At 46.5% G+C, this 18,409-nt stretch overlaps 1 protein-coding gene across 1 annotated transcript in view; it reads right to left on the reverse strand.

Annotated features, from left to right (window-relative positions):
• LOC126109559 (acetylcholine receptor subunit alpha-like) overlaps positions 1-18,409 on the reverse strand; it is a 446,478-nt gene that overhangs the window by 25,964 nt on the left and 402,105 nt on the right. Inside the window, exons 11-12 of the mRNA XM_049914574.1 lie at positions 5,991-6,291; positions 310-511 (exon numbers count right to left, since the gene is read on the reverse strand). Coding sequence (XP_049770531.1) covers positions 314-511; positions 5,991-6,291 — 499 coding nt within the window. The 3' untranslated portion in view covers positions 310-313. The remainder of the gene's footprint in view (positions 1-309; positions 512-5,990; positions 6,292-18,409) is intronic.

The raw sequence follows: 18,409 nt of genomic DNA on the forward strand, positions 1-18,409 counted from the left end.
AATTCACTGGGAGCGAAATGAATTCCTCTCGGCCTCGACAGAAACCCCGAAATATTATCCTTCCACGGCACTATATTGCGGAATGTATTGTGCTAGCATCAGTACCGTTAACGACGGGGAGTCTCCTTCACATATCGCGCAAACAGAGCTTGTCGGCAGTGACGTAATGCGCCGAGCGGAGAGGAAGGTGGGTTGTGCGCAAGTCGCCCCCGCCCCCGCCCCCGCCCCCGCCCCCCGTCCTGCGTACGAGTAGCTGAGAGACTGCTGCCGTCGCGCCAGGAAGCAGGCGGCAGCGCGGCGGCGACTCACCCGGCTAGAGGGCGCTGCCGATGTGCGGCTTGGCGGTGGTGGTGGCGATCTCGGAGAGGCGCACGTCGATGGGCACGCGGTCGTCGTACAGCGTGGGCGCCTGCAGGATGATGCCCGCCGTGCCCACCAGCACGGCCAGCGTGAAGATCCACAGGAAGAGCCGGTCCAGCACCATCGCCACGTACTTCCAGTCCTCCTTCACCTGCGGCAAGCGTCAGCAGAGGCGCCGTCTACATGTGAACGCACGTATCGCTCGAATCACACGCCTGCGCCTCTGCTTGCGCGCACTCGCAGTATACCGAGCATCTGCGCCATCAGCGAGTGTACCGAATAAATTCTGCAGGGCAGCAACACTTTTTGGAATTAACCCCGCCGCTAAGTTGGCTTCTAATTCGATACGAGTGTCTCACTCGACTGATTATCTTCAAATTCGACTGTATGTTTGTTACGTGTTCCGTACATAGTTTCGACGATTCTTTTATCGAAATGGTATTAACGAGTCAGTTTACAGGATATGTATACATTATTAGTGTTAACATTCAAGAACACACTATTATTTTATTCCCACTTAAAACAAGGTTTCCTTTTTTTTTTTTTTTTTAAACTGGGTACCAGTTTTTAAGTAGAAATTTGTCAATGAAATGGAAGGAATTGTCCAGCAGAAATGGTTTTAAATTATTTTTAAAAGTTGCTTCGCTACCTGATAGACATTTTATGTTACAAAGCAAATGATTGAAAGTTTTTATTGCTGCATATTGAACTCCTCTCTGAACCACGGATAGCTTTAACATTGCGTAATAAAGGTCATTTTCCCTCTACTATTGTATGCGCACCACTGTTCTTTTCAACTTGTGAAGGATTATTTATGACTAATTTCACTAGCGAAAATATCAACTGTGACGGCGCAGTTGCTGCAGTCGTGGACTGTGCGGCTAGTCCCGGCGGAGGTTCGAGTCCTCCTTCGGGCACGGGTGTGTGTGTGTTTGTCCTTAGGATAATTTAGGTTAAGTAGTGTGTAAGCTTAGGGACTGATGACCTTAGCAGTTAAGTCCCGTAAGATATCACACACATTTTTTTTGAACGGCGCAGTTAAAATGCCTAGCTCCTTCGAAAGGTGCCTACGTGACGTCGCTGGGCGAACACCACATTTTATTCTCACTGCTCGCTTTTGCGCAGTCGACACTTTCTTTCCAAGTGAGGAGTTAGCCCACAAAATTATTCGTACAACATTACTGAGGGGAAATGCACAAAATATGTCAGGAGCTTGCCACGTTTGTTTTCAAGGTTAGAAATTATACGAAGGGGGAAAGTGTTTCAACTTAACTGTTCGAGAGACTCTGTAATTCCAGTTCAAGTCTTCACCAGTATGTACCAATACTGACCGACTGCTGCTCACGTGCTACATCAGTTGTTCATATAACTGTTAGTACGGATATTGTTCCACTGTACACAACATAGATAAACATCAAACCAACGAACGACGCTAAACGGCAACACAGTCATGTAATACAATACGTTTACGCGAGGCCACCTTGAATACAAATAGGAGTATATTGCGCGAAGCTGTTGAAAACAGTGTGTGCTGCAAAAAATGTCAAAGAAACGTTTCTCTGAAAGTACGAGTTCAAATGTTTCTAAGCACTATGGGACTTAACATCTGAGGTCATCAGTCCCCAAAGTACGAGTAGAATTCCATGTTGGCCTGGCTGCCCAGTTTAATTTAATATGCAATGTTTGTAAGTACAGCTGTAAGTTTCCAAGTTCTGTTTTAGTAACTGTAAATAATTGATACAAGAAAACTGAACTTTATAGTGTAAATATTAGGTTGGTTTACGGATTGCGAGCAGTTGGTAAGGGCAAAGCAGCTGGTGATACGCTATGTGGTGTTCTAAATCTTCCAAGTGTACCTTCGAAGTTTGGAGCTTACAACTATGTTCTAGGATGAACAGCTGGAGATGTAGCACAGAAGTCAGTGCAGCTAGCTCTGCAAGAAGCAGTGAAAGAAAATGATGGCGGTCGTGGACTCACAGTAGCTTTTGATGGGACGTGGCAAAAAAGGGGTCACATCTCCAACAGTGGTGTTGTAACACCAACTAGTGTTCACGCTGGCAAGGTTATTGATGCTGCAATAATGTCTAAATACTGTACATGCATAGACAGGCTGAAAAATGAACATAGTGATGACTGTGTTGCTAATTATTATGGTAGTAGTGGTGGCATGGAGGTTGCTGGGGTGAAAAAAAAAATTTCATCGCTCTTCAGAGTGGTATAATGTTCGCTATGTCAAGTATCTGGGAGATGGTGACTCTAAAGCATTCACATATGTTTTGGAAAGCAAATCATAAGGGGACAGTGTAAATATAAGCAAACTTGAATGTATAGGACGTGTGCAGAAGAGAATGGGTGCCAGGCTGAGAAGGTTAAAATGAGTTATGAAAGGGAAAAAACTAGATGATCGAAAACCTTACATGACAAAGGAAGATTGACTGATTCCATAATAGACCACATTCAGAACTGCTATGGCCTTGCAATCAGGCAAAATACAGTAAATCTTGAAGAAATGAGGAAAGCTATATGGGCTTTGTATTTCCACACCGCATCCACAGTGGTTTGTGCCCCACAGGCGAAAAGAGCTGCTGTAAATACAATAGGGGACTAAGACTCACCACCACAGTCTGCCATTAGCCATCACGGGAGAAATAAGGCCCATTTTCAGAGCCCTGGCTGACAGAAGCCTTCTGATGAAATGTCTTCATGGAAAAACGCAGAGCCCCAACGAGTGCTCGAATAGTGTGATATGGCATCGTCTCCCAAAAACAGTGTTCGTCGGAATTAATATTCTACACTTTGCTGTGTATAATGCTGTAGCAACCTTCAGTCTTGGGAATACAACTAAATGCCAGGTCCTTCAAACGTTGGGTTTGCATGTTGGCTCCCCCACAGTGCGTGCTATGTTGACTTTAGATCAGCACAGACCAAGGCATGCTGACAATATAATCAAGACATTAGTGAAAAAAGCAAGACGAGTGCAGAGCCGTGGCAAAAGAAGACTTGAAGATGATTATGAAGACTGTGAAGGGGGTATTAACTATGGATCGTGAATGTTTTAATCTTCTTTCTCCGTTTGCTTTTACTTCTTCTAGGATCAATATCTCACGTACTGCTGAACCTACAAGTCCGAAATTTTAATGAATTAGTCACATGGGTTTCTTTTACACACTGAAACAACGATTTTTTAATTACTTGATTTACAAAAGATTAGGGGTGATAATATAGTAAAAAGTGATGGAACAAACTAACTTAAAAATAAATGTAAAATATCTCTGTAAGAAAATACTTTGACAATAAACTGTTGTTTCATTATTGTTATAAGATATCAATGCACATACAGTAAAAACTTTATCTGTCTCCAGTAGTTTGTGAGAAAATGTTCCCTATAGTAGGCATATTTTAACATTGCGGGGATAGGCGATTCCGTATCCCCTTAAGAGGCTTAAAGAGGCATCATTCAGTTCATGGGCTGTTCCTCGGAAAACCACAGAAAACTGTTTTCTTTTTTTACTGTAATTTTCGCTGTCAACAGGTGACCAAAACCCAGCCGAACATTTCCACAGCTGATGGTTGTAATTTTCACGATGTACCGGAGGGATCCCGATCTCGAACACCCTTCAAAATTTTCTTCGTATCTTCATCCGTTTCCGAGGTGCAGAGATTCAAAGTTACTACCCTATTCTACACACAAAATTCGGTAATAGACGAAATCTAAATAATAAATAACCTCAGAAAATTGCTCAAATTTTAGCGGTGTTTTCTCTAGGTTTTTATGTAGAAGAGCCATCTCCCCATCTCCCTGTTTTCAAAAATATTTATCCGTTACTTACGCGAAAAACTTGTTTTTTGGGTACCAAAACACAGCCGCAGATACCGAGACGGCTATGTACAGAAAATAACTATATTTTTTATGATGTATTGTTAAAATGCCGATTTCGAAGAACCCTGAAAATTTGCTTCATAACTTTATCCATTTTGGATATACAGCGGTTCAAATTTGCCTTACGTGTACACGTAAAAAACGCTCGTAAAACCCGGTTTGAGGCGAAAACGTAGTTTATAACGTGATGTAACACGGAGAAATATGTCGTAAAGTGTGTCCGTTATCATCTGGGAACCTGAAGTTGTAGTATTCAAGTATTTGTTCTGAGAGAAAAGACAGTAGCAATAGTAGCAAAGAGACGGTAATGTAATAAATACTGGAAGGTAGCAGACAGCTGTGGTGTAGAAGGGGCGAAGGAGAGAATGGCGGTGTGAGAGAAAGGGAGAGACGAACGTCGTGGCAGTGGGACGCAGTTGGCAATAACAGAAGGGTGAAGGAGACAATGCAGTGGCAGAGGAAGAAAGAGAAGGAGAAAGTGGCCAGTCATAATGAGAGACAGCGACAAAGAGGAAGAGACAGACAGTGGTAGTGAGAAGAGACAGCAGCAGTAGGAAGGAAGGAATGAAAGAGCAGCAGTGAAAGAGAGAGAGAGAGTGAGAGAGAGAGAGAGAGAGAGAGAGGAGACTGCAGTAGGACAGAGCGAAGGGGGCTGGGGCTGTCACCGAGAGACACAAAGAGATAACGAGAATGAGTGAGTGAGAGAGAAAGGGCAACTGGGAGTGGTTGGCTAGTGGTGTGAGTGAGTTTCAGTTGGGGGGGCTTTTGGGAGTTTGGGATGTTACACGTTAAAAAGAACGCGAATATGTTCGCATGCCAAAATTTTTGGCAAGTGCCGAGGAAGGTAGAATGAGGCAGCTGGTACCCCACAGAGTCTTTCAAACAAAACATATTCGCATTTTTTGTGCTCCGGTAGAAAAATTTTTCCATCGGTTAAATATTCCTTTACCTGTACGAACTGGTTTCTGAGCCTTTTTCAGGCTGTTCCTGAGACGAGGCACGCAGGAGTTTACAGGTTCGTGCTGTCAGCACTACGAGCTCTGAGTTGCCTCACGCAGCAGTCCGTGGAAGTACAGTACAATAAGGGACGTGGCGCCACGTCGCTTTCAGAGGCACGTTAAATGCCCCAAAACATTAGCAGACGGTTGCTTCTCGTTCTTAAATTCTGTCGTGTGAGCGTGAGAGATCTTTCACGTAGAAAAGGTTAAAGTCCTTTCGTGAATAGCTAGGAGCCAGAAAAGTATTTTCATAACCTTTTCTTGTGGTAAGTACATATTTGATCTAGTAATGAGACTGGATTTCGCTCTGTTACCGTAACATTCTTTTCGCTATACGAAAACGCTGCTTTCGTAATCCAGTATTTCCTTTAATACGAGCTGAGGAAACTGATGTCCGGTGTACATCCTCTTCCCGAAAATGCTGAGAACATATTATGCTATGTTCTGTCGGCACCCAATTATTCTTTGTTACAGCGTTCAACCGGAGAGATTTTCGAGTCGGTCGATACGAAATCGAAAGTAAAATACAGCAAAAGTGAACAGCGCAGTCAAAATTCAATCGGATATAAAAGAAAATATCGATAGAACGATTCCAGTTGCGAATGAAATACGGTTGCCCCGCAGTTTAGACAGTTTAGGCAGAATAATCCCGTAAATGACGGAAGCCGGCATTTTATCTCGCCAGACTCTAATGTCCGGGACAGGCTTCAGGCTTCAGCCCTGCCTACGGCCGCCCGCAGCTTGCCGCTCACCCTGGTGGAGTCCTCCTCGCGCTTGGTGTGGTCGGCGATGAAGCGCACGCCGTCGATGGCCTTGTGCAGCTCGGGGCAGCGGTGCCAGTGCAGGGAGGCGGGCCGCGCCGCCCCCGGGAAGCCGTTGCTGGCGCCGCCCCCGCCCCCGGCGCACCCGTCCGCGCTGGGGGTGGCCGGCTCGTCGGCGCCGTCCCCCGCAGCCGCCCCCGGCGCCGCCTCTTCCGCCAGCAGCGTCGTCGGCGGCGGCGGCACTCCGCCCCCGGGCCCGTGGATGCGGCACGAGCCCCCCAGGTCGCTGTCCCTGCAAAGCCGAGACCGAAGTATAAAAAAGTAAGACTTAAATGTTGCTGATAACATTATAATTTTGCCACAGACAGCAAAGAGCAGCTGAACAGAATGGGTGACAGGCGAAGGAGAGGTTAGGAGGTGGACAAGAAAAATAAAACAAAGGTGTAAGTGACGCTGACCGAATTAGGTTACGGAGTGCGTCCAAAAAGAACTTACGAGGGTCTCACTATGTGGGCAGCCAAACAACTCATTGTGGGCACAGTACAGAGGGTATACGACGGAAAGTGGCAGCAATGAGGGAAGCGTTTCTGAAAAGACGAGTTCGTAGACAATGAATACAAATCGAAGCATTAGAAAGCCTTTTCTTGAGGTACGAATTTGTTCGGGGTGTAGGCTCGTACTCCAGTGAAACGTGAACAATAAGCTTCCGAAAGGTGACGCTAATTAGATGGACACATCGAAAAATTAATGAACAGGTACTCGATCGAATTTTGGAAGAGAGAAGTTTATGGCACGACTTGACGAGTGTCGGTTGGGAGGAGGTTGAGAGGAGGTGGCAAAGAATTGTCAGTCCGGTACTGCAGTGAGGCGTGTGGGGAAGAGGAGCCACATCGTAGAGGAAGACACAGTCGACACAGTTGTGTGGACCAGCGTGGCGAGCTGCATAGGAGCAGTCTTGGGCTGCCTGCGGAACCGCGCCGTAATCGTCACTCTCGAAAAACCGAAATGCGTCCTCCTCGCCGCTGGTGCTGGAAGCGGATCACTTCCTGTAGTGGTCACATATCTGAACAAGCGGAGCGGAATAATTAGTTTACTGAGGATCAATGACGGTCGATCGGGCTCTGAAATTAGCGAGGGACACTGACTTGAATTATGCGCAACGGAAGGGCTCCTCTCGAACGAATATGACTACAGGCGAGGTGGTTTAGATTATCTGAACATAAGACAATGTTACAGCTGTATTATTGCCTTTCAAAACACGTTGCATTAGTCTTTTCGTGAGGCGCGACTGTCTGAAGGAGAAGAGGAGCAGAGGAGCCACGCTGACGTAGAATTACTCTTGACAAACGGATCTTATAACGTCACAGAATTTGTTATTGGGCAGAACGACCCTCTTCTTACGACCTAGATAATACTGAACACGTAATAAGATCATAGTTCCTCGAGACAATAATTACTGGAGGGGAAACTAATTCCAAAGGTGAAAGCAGGTTACGAATCTTATGAGAAGGTATAGAGGCGTGGTGGTTAGGTACACGGGAAACCGGAAGATATTCTTGTATTGATATTCTACCCGATTTATACACGACTCAAGACGGGCACTACTCGGTCGGATTGAGGAGTCCACGACTTCCGAAACACGACGTACACTCCCGTATTCCACAAGCGCAATCGCGTAACAGTGACATCTGAAGACATTAATCCGACCGAGATGCAACTTCTGATACCCGGTGGCCAAGAAAACACACCACTTAATAGTCAAATGACAGACAACTCGTAAATGCACGTGGCCACATCAGTTGGGAACGATGCGAAGTGCTTTTGCACGTGTTTCTCTCGTAAAATAACTAAGTCGATTAACCGGGATGGAATAAAACTTCCGAACATTTTAGAAACTGAATGCAATGAAATCCCGCTTGACTGTGACAAAAGAAGTACAAAATGTTAATTGATTCAGGACCACGACGGCCGGTGGAGGTCTCAGGCGCCGGAGGGCTCCGATTCGTCAAGGAAAGAACTCCGGAGAAAGCTACCAGCGTCAGAAAGTGGGAAAAACCAACATAATCGATACTACAGCACAAGTCGATTTCAGGCATACGGACGGAGACGAGGGGACGAGGCAGGTGGCCGATACGCGAGATAAATACCCACTCGTACTCTGCGTATTCCCTTCACGAGGCATAAAGACATAGAAAAAGTCATTTGTGCTATTTAAATACGAATGTTTATTAATACGAATCGGCCAGTGATGAAAGTCGGCGTCCACAGAAGTGTCTGGATAGCAAGGCGGCCTGAGAACCTGAAGCCGGTAGCAGGCGGAGGACACTGGCGTGCCGGAGCCGCCCTCTGACAGGACTTCCAGGTTCGACCGCGCCTCTGCCTAACGGACAAGAGAATCGGACTATAATTTCGAATTTGGTGACAACCAAACGCGCTTTAATCTTGGGAGTTAACGAAAGTGGTAAAATCATAAATGAATGAAACAAACGAACGGTTGCCAGCCCTATTAGGCACATTAATTTGGAAATATACATTTGAGAAAACGGAATGTTAGTTATTGAAGTTACTTTTGTCGAGATTTCCCTTTGAATAGCAAACAGGATACAAACTGTCACATTGCACTGTGTACTGTGTGTAGCGGCAGTTACCAATAACACACACGGCAGTAAATTGTGGGGAGCAAAACCGCACCGAGCTCACACTAATGACGGCCACAATCGTTAGCACTACTTAATGAAATACCGAAACGTCACTGCACTAAGTGCAGAACTAAATTTGGGCGTGAGGGGCTTCTATCTTGACTGACACGAAAAACACAAATAGTTGGATAACGCCATAAATATACTCTTTAAGGTCCTCTACATATATCAGTTTTCCTTAGTAACAGTAATAGCAATAGATGGAGAATATGATGGGGTCCCATAAACTAATATAGTTTGACTAGCCAAATCTCTTTGGTTATTACAAGAGTAAAGAATAACTCTAAAAGCTTATCATTCACTTACATTACTTTGCAAGACAATAAAATACAACACTGGGCTCCATTAACTTAAAAAAAGGAACCTTTGACGATGGGCACCAAAAATACACCTTCTTTAAAATTTTGCATAATTTTTCTTCTAACAATACTACCGTAAATCCTGTTCATTAAAGATTTATATGTACTTGAACTTTAATTACTTGTGACGGAGGTATTCTTCGCAATAATATCTTCATAATCTTGCAGTGTAATCCTACAAAACTATATTTTATAATGAAATAAAGATACTTTAGCAAAAGCCTATCCAAGTTCACTTTCCTATTAATTGATCTTTGAATTTTTGTACTTAAAACTTCCTATCTTCAGAATTTCTCTTGGAGTAATTCATTAACAATGCATCCAAATCTCACTCTTACTTAAACTTTTACTACTCCTTTTAGTTTAGCCAAAAAATGACTTTTAAAGACACGAATGCAAGAATTGTTAATTTAAACCAGGATACTCGGTTTTAGTAGCACTTAGGTGCGGACCCTGCGTAGGTTCGTGGTCGGGATTGAAAATGTGGTTCCGGACACGAATTTGTTTTTTATGTGATTATTATTGAAACAACGCACAAATTAACTGGTCCGTGCCAACATATGTTACGTAACTGAATGTATGAAGTTTGTGAAGTGGCGGCTAACTGAACTCACGGCTCTCGATGTGCGACTGCTCCATAGAATCTCTCCTCGGCGTCGGATTTTCAACATGTTACAGCCGTTCCAGTATTCCGTGAATACCAAATAACAGCCAGATCGACATCCCTTCTAATGCAGCTTCCCATTGCCGAGGTGCGCCTGCGTGCCGCTGGCTGTTCGACCGCCAAAGCCGCCTTTTACATCGCGCCACCTTCGTTGCGGAGGGACTTCCCTACAGAGTTTTCATGTTACAAATACAAGTGCCCTAAGCATGAACCAGCTTTTAACAAAAATACTCTTTTTTATAAATATATTCATACTACAATAATTTAAAATCTCAACATATTCTTCTGCTTTTTCCATATATACATTCCGAAACTCTAATTTTCTTGCCATACATCGAGGACTTTAAACAACACAGAATACACACTTCATAAATTGCAGATGCATAGTTACACGAAATAAACCTGCTCCTAATCGATGAAGTGTTACAGGCGGCCTGCACCATTTCGTTTCTGGAGGCCACCAGATAGTAGACGGGGTTCCGAGCCCTCCTAAGGTTTCCACAGTCGCCGTGGCTCCAGCTGGAGGGCTCCTCGGTGTGCCGCAGTCGTCAGCCACAGGGACTCCGGGCCAGTGCCAGCCGCTCCACTGTGGACGGTTTTATGCGTGCAGACATTTGAAACTCTCCACTTGTGAACAGAGATGTACGAGTATTTTAGATGGCCTCGTAACGTCCCCACCAAATGGCTATGTTCGACTCCTTGCCTACTTTCCTCTTTTAGTAATCTGAAGACTGATACCGAATATGGTTTAAATGGCTCTGAGCACTACGGGACTTAACATCTACGGTCATCAGTCCCCTAGAACTACTTAAACCTAACTAACCTAAGGACATCACACAACACCCAGTCATCACGAGGCAGAGAAAATCTGAGTATTGTGAGCGAGTCGAAGGAAGAGGAGGAAGATAACCGTCACTTTTTCAAAATTATGCCGAAAACAGATTGAAAAGGTATCGTTGAGACAGAATGGAGAGCAAAATGCATTCCTATCTGAAAATGCAATTAATGAAAGTAGCAAACCTACGACAAAGCTGGCATTCACTAGACCGAGGCAATAACACAGTCAGTAACTGACACAAACAAATTATTAAGCCAACACACACAAACCAATTACAGAGATAATGGTTCATTGCTGATAATTTGTTCGAACATACTGATCATCTCACAGAGCCATCTTTTTAACTTCCCTCTACGGTGTACGCAGAATCATCTGCAGTGAAGTCTCGGAATTGTTTGGTAAGCAACACGAAGTGCCCCTCTAGCTGCAGCCCAGATCCCGGGTCCCCGCACATCGGCCGCAGCTATCACACGATGCGCCGCCGCCCCTATCGGATGATCCGGCACGCCTGTCACGGCCGCGCCGCCTGACGGCGCCAGAAACAATGCGGCCGCCACATTGTGCCCCGAGACAATGGCGGCGCGCGGCGCCACCGCGCGGCGGCGGGTAATTTTCCAGCTCATAACGCGGGGAAGCCCCGGGCGGTGCGGGCGCGCTTTGTCACGGCGACGCCAGCGCTGCGGGCGGTAAACACCGGAGGCGAAGCGAGGCGAGGCGACGGCGGCGGCTCCCTCACAATTAGCGCCGTGTCGCGCCGCGCCGCGCCGGCAGCACGGTAAACCCAGCAGACACCTGCTGGCAGAGGAGGGAGGGGAGGGGGTACGAACCCCGGCCACCGAGAGACGCGCTGCCGAAGACACGCAGAGGATCACAGTTCAGTTCCCCGCGAGGCGGTCCACATCTGTAGTACTGTCACCACACGTGTGTGCGTGGGTGTGTGTTTCGCGCATTCAGGGCGACCAACGGTAGGGTTATTAGCGCCCTCCCTAAAATATCACGAGCCAGTTGTGGTTGAAGCTGCTCACACTAAAATCCTCGAAATATGATTTCGCTTAATACACCACCTCATCCATTCTCACTCACATTCACAAAACCATTTGTACCCAGTCGTGTAGAAGGTAAAATTTGCAACTCGGTCGCTGTTCAAATGTACTATTCAAACCGTACGTGAACCGTAGCATAAAGCTACAAAAATGTCAAGTGTGGCTGGATGATCGCTTACAAAACACCCGGACGAAGCAGCCAGACTGGTGCCACAAAATCTTGAAAGTCTTACCACACTTGTCGCGCTGTCTACTAAGACAGGCGACACGCCGCCAGGGTGGCCGAGCGGTTCTAGGCGCTTCAGTCTGTAACCGCGCGACCGCTACGGTCGCAGTTTCGAATCCTGCCTCGGGCATGGATGTGTGTGATGTCCTTAGGTTAGTTAGGTTTAAGTAGTTCTAAGTTCTAGGGGACTGTTCACCTCAACTGTTAAGTCCCATAGTGCTCAGAGCCATTGGAACCTTTTTTTTTTTTTTTTTTTTTTTGAGCAGGCGACATATCAGCTGGTAACGTAGGCCCTGCTTGACAACAATGTTGATCATCTACAGGCTGGAAAAAATACGATCCGACGGCGTCAGAGAACGGTAGGGGAGGGCAAATGGAACGAAATCTACCAATGACTACAAAATCACCATTATGGGACGACAGCCTTAAAATGGACAGCTAATCAGCAGCGATCTCCTTGAATCCATGACCTCCGCGAAAGAATTTTTGCGGGTGACAATCGTTACCGACGTTCACTACTCGATTCGTTGACGATGTCAGCTCTGCAGCAGTATCGGGAGGTAGGGAATGTGTCTGTTGGGGGGGGGGGGGGGGGGAAGTGGAGGACCCACAGATTTCCTGTAGACATGTGAATTGAGGAAAAAAACTGAGTTCTGTTTTTTTAACGATTTTTTCAGTGATCTGTCGTACTTATTAGAATAAAAGTCCATTCATTGCCTCTCCATATATGCAAAAATTTGAAAAAGTAGCGTTTAGATTTCTTTATTAACAACATTACAACTTAAATCGGCACATGTCGACTATATTACTACGCTGCTGTTTCCATAGCACACATTATTTTAGTCAATTAATGCCATTACAGTACTTACAGCATAGTTCATTTACCCAGCAATCACTGAAAATTGGCCTTTAACGTAACCAGTCATGGACAGGAATTGAAGCCTTGCTTTACTTGTACTGTTCGGCAGAAACCATTTCCTTGGTCTGATTTAATCAATACCTGCGCTCTTCAGCACCGTGGGCATCAGAAGGAACAAGTAGCACCACCTCCCAACCTGCGGGTAATCACGCCGTAAACGCTAAAATTAAATTTTCTGAGGGGTAGAAAGCCAAAAGGGTCTGACTGTCTTTCTGTGACGAAACTAAACTATTTTTAAAAGATCACTATCGTTACAATGTTGTGTGACTAATATTGGTTATGTAAGTGATCAATTACTAACACAATGCTTGACACACTGTAGTGGAAGTTACAGGTTCATCACATGGTCCACCCCACTACACACACACACTGTGCGCTTTCTGCTATACATCTGCACTGAAGCATCGGAGAAACTGTGTAGGCATGCGTATTCGAATACAGAGACATGTAAACAGGCAGTCGGCCAGTCGGCAACACAGGTGTCTGGCGCAGGTGTCAGATCGGTTACTGCTGCTACAGCGGCAGGTTGTCAAGATTTAAATGAGTTTTAACGTGGTGTTATAGTCGGCGCACGAGCGATAGGATATAGCACCTTCGAGGCAGCGAAGAAGTGAGAATTTTCCCGTACGACCATTTCTCTGACATCGCTGCGGCAACAACAAAATCCTGAAAAAACAGGACCCACGACGACTGAATCCCAAGAAACAGTGGCCATCACCTCACCAGCTGACGCAATGGTCTCTGCCTTCTTCGGTGCGCTTCCACGAGCCCTTGTCCATTTTCAAATAACTTCCGGGAATTCAGCCAGGTAACACTTTCAGCGACCGCCGATATTTCGGCGGGAGAACACCCCGCCATTTTCAAGGCAAACTGCAACGGACAGGCGGCGTACATGCAAATTTAATACCTCGGTTCTCGGACCGAAGCAGGAAAGATAACACTCACACACACACACTGAACACTAGTGCCACCAAAGATGACCAAAGTCAGAGCTATCGATAGTGAGACTATGAATTCGCAGGTGAGGCAGCATTGACTCTGTTCCTCTGTTTTTTGACAAGGGAGAGAGCCGGATTCCAAACAGAGTTTAAACAGAAACCTCCATCCCTGTTAACGAGGTTGCTCGCTAATTTAATCTCAACTGCCTCCCTAATCACACTGTCCCAATAGCTGGACGTGCATGCCAATATCTCGGTGTTATTATATAACGTGGGGTGACCAGTATCCAAGCAATGTTCGGCAACAGCAGATCTATTTGGCTGCTGTAATCGTGTGTGCCGTTTATGCTCAGTACATCTGTCCTCCACGGTCCTGATAGTTTGACCAATATATGCCATGCCGCAGCTACAAGGGACACGATATACACCCGCCTTACGCAGTCCAAGATCATCCTTAACGGAACTCAAAAGTGCTCTAATTTTAGATGGAGGTCGGAAAACACATTTCACATCGTATTTCCGTAAAATACGACCGATCTTATTGGACGTGTTTCCTACGTAAGGCAAGAAGGCAGTAGACTTAGGTGTTGACTCAGAATTATCATCAATCACCTGATGTACAGTTGGTCGATAGCGCAACGCACGTTCAATCTGTCTATCACTGTAACCATTTTGACGAAATGTAACTTCAAGATGGGACAGCTCAGCTGGCAAAGTCTCAGCGTCAGAAACGACATGTGCCCTGTGTACCAAGGTACGAAGTACCCCTTCACGCTGAGCCGAATGGTGACAACTATTAGCTTGTAAGTACAAGTCGGTGTGAGTACGTTTCCTGTAGACTGCATGTCCCAATGATCCATCATCCTTCCTCCTAACCAACACGTCGAGAAAGGGAAGGCAACCATCCTCTTCCACCTCCATCGTAAAACGAATGTTCGGGTGGATCGAGTTCAGATGTTCTAGAAAGACATTCAAATTCTCCCTACCGTGAGGCCAAACAACGAAGGTATCGTCAACGTATCTATAGAAACAGGCGGGTTTTAAAGGCGCCGACTTCAATGCACGTTCCTCGAAGTCTTCCATAAACAAATTTGCGATCACAGGAGACAACGGACTACCCATCGCAACTCCATCTGTCTGCTCGTAATACTGGTCATTAAATAAAAAGTAAGTGGATGTCAACACATGCCTAAAGAGATTAGTTAAATCAGCACCAAACCTGGCTTCAATTAACCGCAACGAATCAGACAGAGGAACACGAGTGAAGAATCGGCGCAAATCGGCGCAAAAAGTCAACGGGTTGCGATTAAACATCTCCAGACTTCGTGTCGAAATGTTGTGCGCTTTCGGTCGATGGCGAACAATCGCGGCAGCCACGCCACACACAGCTTCTTCACAACCAGTCCTTCATGTAGCATATTGCGCACTCAGTCAGTTGAGATGCTTACAGTCTCAACAGTCTCACGAACTTTTATTCGGTGGTCTCGCGTTGCCATATCTCGGCCTACGTGGACGGCCGGAGAGCGCCTCGTTTTCGGTCCTTGCCCGATCACTTTTAAATGCATTAATCCAAAAGCAAATTGCCTTCGACAATGGTGTCAAGTCTGCGCGAAATTCATCTCATTCTGTTTTGATTTGTGCAGCACTCCAACCCTCCAAATGCAAATGTTTAATAACTGTACGAGGCTCGGTTTTCTCCATTTTCAGTTGTGGTCTACACACTTACTAATTCAGACGGTCGTCAACAATGGACTGCACTGCACATTGTTGAAATCCTTTATACGATCCTCGGAACAATCGAACTTACGAACTGTGAAGGCACAACAAAAATGTTTCATTCTTTCGCGGAAATTTACCTGACTTACCAAACGACCCTGGTACTCCGGCTGACAGTGATTGTGAACCACGAAGCTGCAAGGCAGCACCGAACGGCGACTGCTGCTGTGTGGAAGAGAGCGCTGTGGACAACGAGCATTCGCCGTGCAGGTCCCTCGTGGGCGGCTGCAGCCTCCTCTCGCCTCGCGCCCAAAGCCTCAGATCCCTTTTCTCTGTCACTTGGCTATCATTTCGAAAACACTCCGTACGGATACTTTCGAGAAGCTAAAACTACCGATCGAAATGCGGCAGCGCTTCTTTACACCAATAGCACAGTTCTAGTCTCTCAGTGCAGACAAGACGGACGAATTCGTGTCGTCCAATTCTGGTGCTTTCTGCGACAGAGAATAGGCGACTTCCGGTACTTTTTTGACGTCTTCGTCGGATTCCCAATGGACAAACTGTTTTTCTTCCAGCGTGGGAAACCACTTGTCGTGGGTCGGTTCTTATGTGACGTCTCAAAAAGAAGCCACTGCTATTTCGGCGACGGTGCGTCGGGCGTCCTGCAGCGCCAGCCCATTTCGCCCACCCAGGCGAAACATTTTCACGACGAGGGCCTCACAGAAAGGCCCACGGATACCCGCAGAATCTGAAGAATCCACTCACGGGTCACGTAGCAGGGCGCCGGTCCGTCGCAACTCCTCGTAACCCGCGCGGGATTAGCCGAGCGGTCTCAGGCGCTGCAGTCATGGACTGTGCGGCTGGTCCCGGCGGAAGTTCGAGTCCTCGCTCGGGCATGGGTGTGTACGTTTGTCCTGAGGATAATTTAGGTTAAGTAGTGTGTAAGGTTAGGGACTGATTACCTTACCAGTTAAGTCCCATAACATTTCACACAGATTTGAACATTTTTTGAGCAACTCGTCGTAATTTGCGCAGACTCTGCCGCAAGCCTGTGGCCCGCTGGGAGCCCGCCTCCTGTTCACGCTGTGTCGCAGGCCGCCCAAAGCAATAGCTGTCTTTCATACTGATGTTTCATTTCCTAGAAAGACCTGTAGGTAGCACTCGCCACGCCCCAGGAACTGCTTCGTCATTCATTCTAGCACACATACACGTAGTCACGCTATCCAAACCGACACATGGAAAGGAAATATGGCATTCGAGACTTACAGATACGAAATTATATTTTTGACTAAAGTAGTATTGAAAATAAAAACAAGGGACTGGATTTCGATCACGATTTATGATGTGTGCTGCCTGTGGACAAACCAAATTTTAAAAAAGGTTGTGAGGCATAAGCACTGCCAATTGTTTCACCGAGCCATTAGTTCGCGACTCAATGAAACACCTGCAGACTCGACGAAAGAAATTTTCGACTTTTTCTGCATCGGGGATCGAAATAACTCAGTGGCGACAGATCGAAATTTGTGCCGCACCAGGATTCGAACCCCAGTTTCCCGCTTTACGCGAGCGGTCGGCTTAAGCGTTACGAATATCTGAGCCCGTCTCCTGTGGGATCCAGCTCGCGGTCTCCAGGCGCCGCGCACTGCCGACTGCTCTCCCCGGGTCCAGCACTGAAAGATCGACCAGATGCATATTTCGTGGATACGGTGCTCACGATACGTTTATAATAAGTTTCATGTGTTGGACGCTAAAGGCGGTGATGACGGGGAAACAGCAGAGAGAGAGCAGCTGGCACCTGACTGCACTGGGTGGTAACGGTGGGGAGCGGCTGGTCCAAGTGCACGCACTTCCACCCACTGTCTGCCATTTCGTGGCTCCATCTCCACAACGGAGAAATGTGGTCCTCCAGTTATGTGGGAAATTGGACCCCTCCCGTATAGGCCTGTGTTTCCGCATTCTGTCTGAGAACACGCGACACCCTCAGATCACTCCTTGTGATACCACCCCCCGTCCTCCACAGCGGCGTCCATTTCACGAGGAACAGAATCCACGAGTTTCCTCAGCTGAAGCCACCCCTTACTCATCAGACCCCGTAGCGCTACCACACTCCTACGATGTCGGCTGCTACGCTTCACCTGCTGTTCTACACAGTTTCTGTATCGTTAAGGTCGCGTGATTTGACGAGCTGATCTAGGTACGACAAGGCGCTGAAGGGTTCTCGAGGACGGGAGTACCGACATCATTCTCAATGGCTCTAGCCGCGAAAAATTGCATCGTCCTCTGATTACCGACTGTTTCCATTTTGCCTGCATTCTCCAAAGCCTTAGTATATATAGCCCACAATCAGCTAACGAACTGCAAACAACATATTAGACAAATAACAGTCAGGTTTCTGTAAACATCGCAGCACAACTTATGCCTAAATAAAGCTAACGGATGACCGGAAGCTTGCACGGATGCACGATTACCGTCTGCTTGGACATCTCTTACTTGCTATCCCCAGCAGCCCAAGTTCCTCGCCAGTTGGTGATGGCTGACGCCTCGCCAGCAGTGCCCCACGACCGGCACGGCTCGGCACCAGCTCCCGTACTCTTTCCACTGTACGTATGTGACGTGTGCTGAGTTCTGTCCTAGTGCAAATACCACGTGTACGCCGTCGACCCTCAGTGCAAAAACAATAAACTCGAATGAAGCTACCGAGAATCTCAGTGCCTATTCCTGTCCAGTATGGAAACAGACACAGGGTTAAAGCTGAAACCGAGCGGTACTGGTTGGTCATTATAGGCCCACTAGCCCGAAATATCGGGAATCGCTACCATCTTTAACACTAAATGGAACAAATATCAACTTCTCTCCTTCAAGAAAGGGTCTAGGAGTAATAATGGATGAAAATCTAAATTGGATTCAGTACGCAACTGCAATGTGCAAGAAGGCATCAACACCTCTCCGCGCTCTAAAAAAATATAAAATAAGCTCTTCCATCTTGATCTGAAAAAACTTGTAGAAAC

This window comes from Schistocerca cancellata, chromosome 12 (assembly GCF_023864275.1).
Source record: "Schistocerca cancellata isolate TAMUIC-IGC-003103 chromosome 12, iqSchCanc2.1, whole genome shotgun sequence".
In the NCBI taxonomy this organism is placed as follows: domain Eukaryota; kingdom Metazoa; phylum Arthropoda; class Insecta; order Orthoptera; family Acrididae; genus Schistocerca; species Schistocerca cancellata.